The following is a 13,175-nucleotide window of genomic DNA, read 5'->3' as shown; positions in this document are numbered from 1 at the left end:
CCTAAATCAGGCTATATAATTTTGGCAATTTAATTCAATTTCCTTAAGGAAAGCTTAGGTTCCCCTAGCCTTATGGACGTGCCGCATATGAACTTACAGTACCAGTCAAAAGTTTGGACACACCTACTCATTCCAGGGTTTTTCTTTATTTTGACTATATTCTACATTGTAGAACAATAGTGAAGACATCAAAACTATGAATTAACACATATGGAATCATGTAGTAACCAAAAAAATTGTTAAACAAATCAAAATATATTTTATATTTTAGATTCTTCAAAGTAGCCACCCTTTGCCTTGATGACAGCTTTGCATTCTCTCAACCAGCTTCATGAGGTAGTCACCTGGAATGCATTTCAATTAACAGGTGTGCCTTCTTAAAAGTTAATTTGTGGAATTTATTTCCTTCTTAATGCGTTTGAGCCAATCAGTTGTGTTGTGACAAGGTAGGGGGGGTATAGAGAAGATATAACTATTTGGTAAAAGACCAAGTCCATATTATGGCAAGAACAGCTCAAATAAGCAAAGAGAAATGACAGTCCATCATTACTTTAAGACATGAAGGTCAGTCAATACGGAACATTTCAAGAACTTTGAAAGTTTCTTCAAGTGCAGTGCAGTCGCAAAAACCATTAAGCGCTATGATGAAACAGGCTCTCATGAGGACTGCCACAGGAAAGGAAGACCTCTGCTGCAGAGGATAAGTTCATTAGAGTTAACTGCACCTCAGATTGCAGCCCAAATACATGCTTCAGAGTTCAAGTAACAGACACATCCCAACATCAACTGCTCAGAGGAGACTGCATGAATCAGGCCTTCATGGTCGAATTGCTGCAAAGAAACCACTACTAAAAGGACACCAATAATAAGAGACTCGCTTGGGCCAAGAAACACGAGCAATGGACATTAGACCGGTGGAAATCTGTCCTATGGTCTGATGAGTCCAAATTTGAGATTTTTGGTTCCAACCGCCGTGTCTTTGTGAGACGCAGAGTAGGTGAACGGATGATCTCTGCATGTGTGGTTCCCACCGTGAAGCAAGGAGGAGGTGGTGTGATGGTGTGGGGGTGCTTTGCTGGTGACACTGTCGGTAATTTATTTAGAATTCAAGGCACACTTAACCAGCATGGCTACTACAGCATTCTGCAGCGATACGCCACCCATCTGGTTTGGGCTTAGTGGGACTATCATTTGTTTTTCAACAGGACAATGACTCAAAACACACCTCCAGGCTGTGTAAGGGCTATTTGACCAAGAAGGAGAGTGATGGAGTGCTGCATCAGATGACCTGGCCTCCACAATCACCCGACCTCAACTCAATTGAGATGGTTTGGGATGAGTTCGATCGCAGAGTGAAGGAAAAGCAGCCAACAAGTGCTCAGCATATGTGAGAACTCCTTCAAGACTGTTGGAAAAGCATTACTCATGAAGCTGGTTGAGAGAATGCCAAGAGTGTGCAAAGCTGTCATCAAGGCAAAGGGTGGCTACTTTGAAGAATCTAAAATATATTTTGATTTGTTTAACACTTTTTTGGTTACTACATGATTCCATATGTGTTATTTCATAGTTTTGATGTGTTCACTATTATTCTACAATGTAGAAAATAGTAAAAACAAAGAAAAACCCTTGAATGAGTAGGTGTGTCCAAACTTTTGACTGGTTCTGTATGTCAATCTACTATTCCCCATAGCAGAAAAGTTGACCTATTCTATTGGTCAGCTTGTCGAGATAGAAATAGCTCAAAGACTCTGTGACAGTTGTGGGACGATAGATCCCAAATCCATCCAACCAGTAGGCCTAGGCTACATAAAACAATGCTAAAAATAAATTAACGTGATGCAACAGATCAGAACGTTTAGCTTAAAATGTTGATAAACTAATAACATTATTAGCACAGCAATGCACCAAGGCAGTAGGCGACGTGCAAATGTGCATTTGGCTACCGGACAATGAAAAAAAGTTGAAAACCAATAGAACATGAGAAATATGCTGCTGGTTTCAATGGCATATGGAAGTCTTTATAAAATAATTGCCTCCACGGATATGGTCGGATTTAGGCTACTTTGAAGCAAGGTAAAACATGCCTCATAATATGTAGTAAAACGTTCAGGTTGCAAATAATTAAGTATCTATATGTTTTCAAAATGCATACTGCATCCAGCTTTTTGCAAAGTAGTGTGACGCGCTGATGAAGCCTGCCTTCCGTTACCTATGCATTTGAATGGGAAGCACGCTTCAATTACCAGTTGAGAAATAACATTCGCTATTTTTAATCGTGGCCCAAAAACTATTTTTAACACACGATTGCATTTAGAATTATTGCGCAATGATTGGGCTTATAAAAAGCGCTGTCTGACAGATTTTCCACTCAAAGGTTCTGTATCTGTATGCTGTGTGTGATAAGATACATAACAAATATACACACGTGCCAATTTAATTCCACAAAATGATGCAAACTAAACCATTGACCGATCATGCTTATCGGTCTAATGTATTTACATCAACTGGTATTTTCATAATTGAATAGGCTAAAAAGAATTATTTCAAAGTTTTTATTTTTTTTCTCCCGGATCATTGGCCGGTGTCAATTATATTTTTCGCCTTTAAAAAAACGTTTACGGCCAAAAGCTGGCTATTACCGGCTAACGGAAACCTTGACGCACGCACACACACGAACGCATGCACACACACACGCGTCCAGCAGTACCTTGAAAGAGTGCTCCAACCGCACCAGGAAGGGAAAGCTGACGGCCTGCAGGATGCGTTTCTCATTCAGTGTGTGTTCTATCTGCTTCAGCTTCACAACCTGAGGGGGAACAAACCAGGACACTCTTTGTTAAGCAAGGAGAGCCCCCTAAATCTCGGACGAATCGGCCATGAGACAGTAACAGCACCAGGGTTCAATTCCATTTCACATAAATCAATGCATGAGATTAATACAAATTCGTATTCATTAACATAAAAAAGCCATATACATGCACTGTAAAAGAGGACTTGGAGTCAGTTCACTAACTGAATTTGAATGAAATCAACCCCAACTCTGAAAACCATACAATGCACAACTGACTCCCCAGACCACATTACTGTACCTTCTGTTTGTCAAGTATCTTCATGGCAAAATGCTGGCCCGACTCTTTGTGCTTGACCAGCATGACTCGACCAAACGAGCCCGTGCCCAGGGTCTTCAGGCGGTCAAAGCCATCCAGGGCTGCAGTGTTCTGGAGAGGAGAACATGTCAGTTAGAACAGGGAAACAAGCACACGAACCAGCCAGAGTCAGGCTGAGTGGTAACACTGGACTGCAACAGTCTATCTATCCATCAAACTTCACACTGTCCGGTCAAAAAAAACATCATATGATACGGATTCTGTGACATTCAAAAAGTGCAATGCATCACAGCAACTGTTGTTAGTCCTGCCTGTGCACACATATTGCAGCAAAGGTATGAGTCATATTTTTACATTACTACAATAGCAAATTAAACTTGTGTTATGCTAAAAGAAAAAAGGGGGGAAAGTGTTATGCTAAATGCTGCACATAATCAGTAAAGATATCATTCTATGTAGACCAGGCTCATTTATTGTGTATGCCTCAAAGCTAAGAAAATGAAAAGTTCCAACAAGTGTGAGTCTTGTTAGATCCAGCAGAGGGCACACATTCCTTCTCTCACCCAGGTCTGACTGACACTGGGCTGGGCTGGTATGCTGGGGTCTTTCTGAGCATGTGCAGGAGGCGTGTCATTCATTCCCACACCTCCCTCTTTCCTGACTCACCTGTGCTGGATTCTCCCATTTCTTGAGGAAATCTTCTTTGGCTTTGGCAAGAAACTCCTTCACTGTAAACAGAGCAAACGGATGTTTTTATCACCTACCCTACTTCATGAAAACAGATTCAATCAGACACATTTTGATGAGAATGAGGATGTTGTGGTGCATGTGTTTAGAAAAAAGTGTCATCTTTATAACCACTGACCAGCGCTATAATATAAAGACTTCTCTGTAAGGCTAGATTGTGATATTTTGGAGATGAACATGAGCGTGTGTTGGAATGGGTCTTCTGTGTACAGTACCTGTGGCACAACCGAGCTCATGTTATCTAATACTTCCTCCTCCAGCCATGTCAGAACGGGAGCAGAGAGCCAATCAATACAGGCAGTCTGTGTGAATGTATTGTGTGTGAACGCATTACTGTCTCTGTGCCAGTGAATGTGTTAGAGATTTTATCCACTCCAAAGTGACTTATCATAACCTTTATACATTCGCACACTCTCGCATGCACGCACACAGACACGGCATCACATGCAGAAGTGCAGCACATCTCTCCATCTTATCTTTATTGGGCTGATCCCTATGTGCTCCGTGGGAACATGTAAATTTAATTTAATATGCCATTTAGCAGACGCTTTTATCCAAAGCGACTTACAGTCATGCGTGCATACATTTTTTTGTGTATGGGTGGTCCCGGGGATCGAACCCACTACCTTGGCGTTACAAGCGCCGTGCTCTACCAGCTGAGCTACAGAGGACCACGTAGATGGATACCTGCTCATATCCATCTGTGCCTCAACACTGAGGACACTGGCGGGCTGCTACCAATGTGAAAGTACCAGTACCACTCAACACCGGGGACTCCGGCTGGCTTGGCTGCTACTAGTAAGGAAGTACCAGTACCACTCAACACTGGGGACTCCGGCTGGCTTGGCTGCTACTAGTAAGGAAGTACCAGTACCACTCAACACCGGGGACTCCGGCTGGCTTGGCTGCTACTAGTAAGGAAGTACCACTCAACACTGGGGACTCCGGCTGGCTTGGCTGCTACTAGTAAGGAAGTACCACTCAACACCGGGGACTCCGGCTGGCTTGGCTGCTACTAGTAAGGAAGTACCAGTACCACTCAACACCGGGGACTCCGGCTGGCTTGGCTGCTACTAGTAAGGAAGTACCAGTACCACTCAACACCGGGGACTCCGGCTGGCTTGGCTGCTACTAGTAAGGAAGTACCACTCAACACTGGGGACTCCGGCTGGCTTGGCTGCTACTAGTAAGGAAGTACCAGTACCACTCAACACTGGGGACTCCGGCTGGCTTGGCTGCTACTAGTAAGGAAGTACCAGTACCACTCAACACTGGGGACTCCGGCTGGCTTGGCTGCTACTAGTAAGGAAGTACCAGTACCACTCAACACTGGGGACTCCGGCTGGCTTGGCTGCTACTAGTAAGGAAGTACTACTATAGGAGACAGAGGGCTGAGGACAGGGGGGAGGAGGAGGAGAATAAGTACACTACAGTAAATCGATGTGTTTGTCAGAGGAAAGCTGAACATTTAAATCTGTCACCCTCGCTCTTAAACCAGTATGCAATTATCTTTAAATTAAAAGATTAAACAGATCTTGAAAATCTTCTGTGTCAATGTATGGCTCATGCATGCATAGCCTAATACACCATATGTAATCTTCTCCTGGCAGAGAAAGCCACACAATCCTTACATTCAATAAACATTTTTGTTCAGGTGAGTTGCGTGCTCGTCCCTTTCATAGTAAAAGCACATACAAACTCGTAACACATCGTACGAATTGGAATTCATAACATATCATAGGAAATAGATGACGCTGTATACAATTGTTGGGGAACCGTTTTGGCCCGTGAGCACTACCTTCAAAACTACTGGCTGAAAATATACAAAACCTCTGTAGCATCACTTTAACAGTCAAAACCTCAAAGCCACACAAACCTTTGTGATCAGCACCAATATCTCCTCAGTGGTTCTGCTTTTCTCCACTCACAATGGGGCTATAAACAAAAAGCACATCTCTAGCAGCTCTATAGCAGTTCTCTCCTCTCTGGAGAACACCAACTCCAACAGAAGAGGAAGGCCAGAGAGCGGCACTGACCAAAGTTCATATAAACATGACTACAACCATGTTGCTCCCATGCCAGAGTCATTGAGAAGAAAACCAGACTAGCCTCCTGGGAGAGTACATTTCCCAGTCAGTGTGTTCCTCTATTCCCAGCTAAGTAAACCCCAACAGAGTCTCCCATAGAAGACACCCCTTCCATACTGTAGGCCTACAGCCAGAACTAAGGAGTGAAGTTCTGTCTAGCTATCAAACAGCTCAACAGTTAAACCAACAATGGCCCAAGTGGAATTGACTTGATCTAGCGAAGCCTTTGTTTTTGTTAGATTTGCGAGGCTTGGCTGCCATGACTACCGTGTGCTGGGTGGAAGGTGATTCCTGGTCCCTCTTCACTGCCACCCTCCCTTACCGTCAGGGATGACTATGGGCATCTCTGGTGCTGCAGCCGCTGCCTCTGCAGCCCCGGAGCCGGAGGTGGACCCAGACTCCCTCTTCCTGCTACCATGCCTCCTGGAGCTCTTCCTGTGGCTGTCTGAGCCTGACATCAGCCCTGTCGCTACTACGTCGCTACCTGCCTCTTCTTCCTCGTTCCTCCTCACAGTGATTGGCTCATCTCCCCTTCTCCTGTCATGTTCTCCTCCAGAAATCCACAGACCACCTCGAACCTCCTTGGTTTCTTCTCTCACCTTCTACATTCACTTTCCAGTTTCCCCTGTCTGTCTCTACTGTGTCCTGGCTGGGCACAGAGCAGAGCTCACTCAGCAGCCAGAGCCCCTGGTAGTCCAGAGCCAAACGAACAAAGCCCACAGCGCTGTGCTCTCATTACAACAACTCACATAGATCAATTGGACCTGTGCTCTGTTTGTATCTATATTTATTCTGCACACAGTTCTACCTCCTGCTCCCAATCCTGTAAACACACACACACATTGATCAACAGCAGGGGCCTGGTCACCAGGGGGAGGGACATCACTACAGCCAGGGGTTATAGTTATGAAGCCCAGAGAGGAACTCCTATGGAAAAAAAAAAAAAAAAAGTTATGACTCATGACAGTCCTCTGCTCTGTCAAACCAGGAGATCATCCTGAATTCCTGGTACCATCAATATTACTCTCATCAACACAACCCATCAGTAGACCAATAGTTTTTCCTGCTCAGATCATGTGGTCAGGAAAACCTCCTGGACCTATGTAAGTACCCATGTGAGATGCCACAGCGGGGCAGTGTGAAACTATTTGGGATGTTTCCCAAAGAGGATATTTTCTAAAGAAAAGCCACAGCAGTAACAAAAGCACATTCCCTCTAGTGCCCAATGCAACATGCCCCAGTGTCCAGGATCGATGTCCCGATCAATCCCATCTTTCTCCTGGGCTTGGCTGGGACCCTGTGACGCAGGCACTGGGGGTTAGGTTGGGGCGCACTGACCGAGATTTTGCTCTGGAGCCCGCCAAACCACATCCAGTCCACATCAGACCTCATTTATAGAGCACACAGCCCACAGGCAACACATTAAAGGCAGAGTCAGAGGACGAGTGGAGCTACACATACAGAGACGGGGGGATACAGAAAGCCACACTGGTATTGAGTGAGTGAGTGATAGAGATAAGGGGGGGGGGGGGGGGGGAGAGGAAGTGAAAGAGGATGCAGAGACATCTGTTGGGTGTGAGAGAGTACAGAGGAAATAACTGATAAGTCCACATCCCAGCCACTTCACAGACCTCAGTCCTTACGGTCCTCATGGTTTGCTTCTCTGGCCACTGTACTGGTGGTGTCAGGTGCTTAGGTTTAGTCAGCACTTGGAGTTACGAGAGGTGAGAGTGACTGGGCATTCTGACAAGAGTATCTGAGCATGCCCAGAACAAAGCCCCTTTAAAAAGGGAGTCAAGAAGTGCTGTGCGATACAAATACCAACCTGGCCCTGTTATGCAAGCCAGTGTAGACCACGCCGCCAAGCCCCAACCACACAGATATTTATTGCCACAGTGAAAGCTCCACCTTGACAGTGTCGCATCACAGGGCCAAATGCATGTAATTTCATATAGAGATTGACTGACATGTTCAGATATGCAAACACACATTGAAGGAAGCTAGGGTGAGAGTCAGACATCTTGTCTCCGAGACAGACACGTGGCCCGGAGCCCATATAAAGGGAACCCTGCTGGACAGAGACACACCGACAGGGTTTCCCGGGAGACAGACAAACAGCTTCCCTGGAACTTTGGTGTGACGCAGCCGACACCAGGCAACACAGCAAACACGAGGTGCTGATTCAAAAGAGCTTTGTGTGTGGGTCACACAACATCAGTCCAAACAACAAACAACAAACCTAGCCAAAACCAAAGCTAATCAAATGCAGTCTACTTTCGTAAAACCCGGACCAAAGCATAGTCATCCTGCACAGCACACACAGCTATGTCTTACTATACTTGGACTTTTTGGGGACCAACAATTGATTCCCATTAAAAAAATCATATTTTTCCCTAACCCTAATTCTAACCCCAACATAGCCTTTTTACAAGCGAGGACCGGCAAAATGTCCTCACTTCTCCAAATGTTAGCATTTGTGAGAGCTTTTGGTACTCACAAGTAAAGTAAAACAAGTACACACACACACCACCAAATCCACAAGAGAACTGGAAAACAGTGTGATTGTGTGTCCAACACACCCAGTCACACCCCCCCTACCCCCCTCTAGTCACTCCCACTGGCCCAACCAATCACTCCCCTCCCTCCCTGAGTGACCGTGGGAACAGGCTCTGCCCCCCTGCGCCAGTCCAGTCAATCAGTAACTCACTCCAGCAGTAGGCCTCTGGCTCCTCCTGTGGCTGGAAGTGTCTGCCCTCCCCACTGCTGGTGTCTCCCAGACAGGGCCCAGCGCGCTGGAACAGCCTCACCGCCAGCCTGTGCAGCACCGACATGGCACAGGGCTGGAGGTGGGGACCGGCCTAGGACGTGTAGCAACTAGCGAGGAAGAAGTGTCCTTCAGAGAGAAGCCCTGAACTTCGGGACGAGGGGAGGTCCACCGACCCTTGGAGGATTCTGGATAGGAGGTGGGATATCTGCAGTCCCTGTAGTGCTGACGAGACTTGAAGCTGTCCTGCCCTAGCTTGTTATGTTATGTAGGTAGAGACGAAGCCAGACACCGTGCAGCAGTGAGTCCAGAGGCTCCTCCACTTCCTGCCTGAGCTCATACACTGTCCACCCTGCTCCTTCCTGTGGGCCCTGGCTCAGCTCTCCACGGCAACGCCTCCGCTATGTCCGTCTTTACCAGGGAAGAGATGGCAGGCCGGGCGACAGGGTCCCTGTCCACCTGAGCCAGACCTTAACCCTCACCGTCCTCCATAGTCTCGTCGCTCAGAGCGGGCTGCATGTTGTCCTTTCCCTCTGGCTGTCTAGGTGAAAAAAGCTGCTGTGCTGTGGCGGGCGTAAGCGTCTGGACCCCCGGTCAGCACCTGTCTCTGGGGATCAGGGCGGGCCCACAGAGAGGCCATCCAGGTTGATAAGGATGTCAAGCGTGGCATGTGGACAAACTTCTGACGGCACTGGGACCTCCTCTGCCCCCGCCCAGGGGTCGGCTCTTAGCACTGTGCAGCTCTCCGCTAATCCCTTCATTAATACTACATCAACACCATTTAAAAACAAAGCTGTGTGCTTTGACAACTGAGAGGCGGTTGAGCTGTGATCTCTGGGCGACCTCATTTCAGTGGGACACAGACCCATAGACACAGGGGTTAACGCTACCAGGCTGGTCCACTCTTCACACGTATGCTCTACCATCAACAAGCAGCTGAGGCTCATTTCACAGATACTTGTTCAAACCAAGTGCACACCAATGTCACAGCTAGTGTTATGGATGCATAGCCTACACAACACTGGGTTTTTACACAAACCTGCTCCGGGACTGCCACTCCTCTACTTGTACACAGAAAAAGCATGTAATGGAGTTTGGATGGGATGCTGCATTGCATTCACACTCCATCGAAAAGCTCTATTAGGGAAAGGTGGTTCATTTCCATGGCAGAACTGAATGTTTCAGTTACAGAGGGTTAAAAGACCATGATATCAATGAGGGAGAGACAGTCACTACTTACAGAGAAGCAGAGAGATAGTGGAACAGAGGAGACCCTGGTCAGGGAGGAAAAGGGAAGCAGAGGGGAAACAAATTGATGGCACTGACTAAAAGAAGCTGCGCAGAGCAACTTGAGAGGGAGTCGCGACCCAGAGATGGGCAGGAGGGCACACACACAGAGAGTGCTCTTGTTCTAAATGCTGTTCATCACATGATGTTCAAGAGACTCCTCAGCGTCACGGTTCAGCCGGGAGAGGATCACACCACCCGCATCATATGACCCCGCCCCTGTGCCTTCAGGAGCCCACCCTCCCTGGCCAAAGTCCCCCACCCCACCACACCCTCCGCTCTCCTTCGGTCAAGTACAGTGTGGGATTCAAGGCTGATGACCACTACTTTGTGTTTACATTGGGGTTCCCCCGAGTACCATCCATGGTATAAATAAACGGTCAGACATCCGGCAAGGTTTGGCTTCTGAAAGTTGTATAGCCTGGGGCAGGGATAAACACTGAAATCACAAAAAGAGGACCATAACAAGGAATATTCTGTCCCCTATTCCAAACAAGGCTGACTATTTCTCCTGAAGACCTGCATCCAAAGGACATCTGCAGGGTGTATAAGTCCTATACATAGCTATTTACACTGAAAGTAGAGGATCTTCCCTCTGCTACCGGACAGGTGTGCCTCTGTAGTGGCACCATAACCCGAGTGGCACCAATTGGCCTAGATCAGGGCAACCGGCGCCCCTTGGATCAATCTCCCCCGAACATTTTTTTTATAATATAGAATATTTTGGGGAGGGGGACTCACTTTTGAGAGTCAGAATCAAATCAAATGTTGTTTGTCACATGCTTCGTAAACAACCGGTGTAGCCTAAAGGTGTCTGCATGCTTCCCAGCCGAAACAGTTCGGAAGAGTTTGTGCATATATTATGACGACATTGTGATGTTTTTATTCTCTTTGGACTTCGGATAGTTTTGGGGGGGGGGCTGTTCGGGCACACCATTTTTTCTGGAGGCAAGCCGAAGTTCGGAGCCGAAGTCTACGCCCCTTCGTCGTGATTGGTAAACAGCAGGGATTCTTCAATAAAGTATTTTTTGTCATTCAACGAGAGACGACTCATTTTCATGCAAATTTTTTTATTAAGAAATACTGCACCAAACATCTTAGCTAGATGTCAAATTGCGCGACTAAGATCTTCTTGGCAAATACGTCAATTTATGACAGAATTCTTGAGTTGTCTTAGATTAATTATATTTTGAGGAAGTGTATACTGGCTACGGCATCACAAAAAGGACAAACGGTACTATTGCCACTTTTTATCATTTTTCAAGCGAAGGTCTTTTATGGGAGTATGCGAGCACACTCGTTCGGTTAGATGAGTTCAGCTAGGCACCAGCTGAACAGATGCATGCAGACGCCTTAACAGTGAAACACTTACTTACGGGCCACTCCCAACAATGGGGAATAAGGATAACTTGGCTATATACACAGGGTACCAGTACTGAGTCGATGTGCAGGGGTACAAGGTAATTGAGGTAGATATATACAGATATAGGTAGGGGTAAAGTGACTAGGCAACAGGATAGATAATAAACAATAGCAGCAGCATATGTGATGAGTCAAAAGAGTTAGTGCAAAGACGGTCAATGCAGATAGTCCGGGTAGCTATTTGGTTAACTATTTAGTAGTCTTATGGCTTGGGGGTAGAAGCTTTTCAGGGTCCTGTTGGTTCCAGACTTTGTGCATCGGTACCGCTTGCCGTGCAATAGCAGAGAGAACAGTCTGACTTGGGTGGCTGGAAGTCTGACTATTTTCATGGCCTTCCTCTGACACCACCTGGTATAGAGGTCCTTGATGGCAGAGAGCTCGCCCCAGTGATGTACTGGGCCGTATGCACTACCCACTGTAGCGCCTTGCGGTCGGATGCCAAGCAGTTGCCATACCAAGCAGTGATGCAGCCGGTCAAGATGCTCTCAATGGTGCAGCTGTAGAACTTTTTGAAGATCTGAGGGCCCATGCCAAACCTTTTAAGCCTCCTGAGGGGGAAGAGGCGTTGTTGTGCCTTCTTCACAACTGTGTTGGTGTGTGTGGACCATGTTAATTCCTTAGTGATGTGGACACCGAGGAACTTGAAGCGCTCGACCCGCTCTACTACTGCCCAGTCGATGTGGATGGGGCGTGCTTGGCCCTCAGGTTCCTGTAGTCCACAATCAGCGCCTTGTCTTGCTGACGTTGAGGGAGAGGTTGTTGTCCTGGCACCACACTGCCAGGCCACTGACCTCCTCTCTATAGGTGGTCTCATCGTCATGGGTGAACATGGAGTACAGGAGGGGACTAAGCACGCACCCCTGAGGGGCCCCCGTGTTGAGGGTCTGCTAGGCGGATGTGTTGTTGCCTAACATCACCATCTGGGGGCGGTCTGTAAGGAAGTCCAGGATCCAGTTGACGAGGGAGGTGTTCACTCCCAGGGTGCTGAGCTTAGTGATGAGCTTGGAGGGCACTATGGTGTTCAACCCTGAGCTGTAGTCAATGAACAGCATTCTCACATAGGTGTTCCTCTTGTCCAGGTGGGAAAGGGCAGTGTGGAGTGCAATAGAGATTGCATCATCTGTGGATCTGTTGGGGCGGTATGCAAATTGGAGTGGGTGCAGGGTGTCTGGGATGATGGTATTGCTGTGAGCCAAGCCATTCAAAGCATTTCATGGCTACAGATGTGAGTGCTACGGAGCGATAGTCATTTAGACAGATTACCTTGGCATTCTTGGGCACAGAAACTATGGTGGTCTGCTTGAAACATTGGTATTACAGACTGGGTCAGGGAGAGGTTGACAATGTCAGTGAAGACACCCGCCAGCTGGTCAGCGCATGCTCGGAGTACGCATCCTAGTAAATCGTCAATGTTAACCTGTTTAAAAAATGTCCTAGTCACATCGGCTACGTAGAGCGAGATCACACAGTCGTCCGGAACTGCTGGTGCTCTCATGCATGGTTCAATAGTGCTTGCCTCGAAGCAAGCATAGAAGGCATTTAGCTGGTCTGGTCTGGTAGGCTCGTGTCACTGGGCAGCTTGCGGCTGAGTTACCCTTAGTAATCCGTGATAGTTTGCAAGCCCTGCCACATCCGACAAGCATCAGAGCCAGTGTAGTAGGATTTGATCTTAGTACTGTATTGACGCTTTGCCTGTTTGATGGCTTGTCAGAGGTCAAAGCGGGATCTATTATTTATTTTTTTTACTCCTTTTTCTCCCCA

At 47.1% G+C, this 13,175-nt stretch overlaps 1 protein-coding gene across 2 annotated transcripts in view; it reads right to left on the bottom strand.

The window, feature by feature from the left end:
- Nucleotides 1-13,175, bottom strand: part of LOC311104776 (cAMP-dependent protein kinase catalytic subunit alpha-like) — a 28,692-nt gene that overhangs the window by 13,069 nt on the left and 2,448 nt on the right. The window contains exons 1-4 of one of the 2 annotated variants that reach the window (XM_084146688.1): nucleotides 6,264-6,717; nucleotides 3,774-3,835; nucleotides 3,090-3,218; nucleotides 2,708-2,806 (exon numbers count right to left, since the gene is read on the bottom strand). In XM_084146688.1, the coding sequence (XP_084002814.1) occupies nucleotides 2,708-2,806; nucleotides 3,090-3,218; nucleotides 3,774-3,835; nucleotides 6,264-6,399 (426 nt within the window). In that variant the 5' untranslated portion in view covers nucleotides 6,400-6,717. Of the gene's footprint in view, nucleotides 1-2,707; nucleotides 2,807-3,089; nucleotides 3,219-3,773; nucleotides 3,836-6,263; nucleotides 6,718-13,175 lie in introns of those variants that run through there. The other variant, XM_084146689.1, reaches the window with a different exon arrangement.

This window comes from Coregonus lavaretus (assembly GCF_964263955.1).
Source record: "Coregonus lavaretus genome assembly, chromosome: 2".
Lineage (NCBI taxonomy): Eukaryota > Metazoa > Chordata > Actinopteri > Salmoniformes > Salmonidae > Coregonus > Coregonus lavaretus.
Note: the sequence above shows the minus strand (reverse complement) of the source record. Positions and strands in the feature narration are given on the sequence as shown.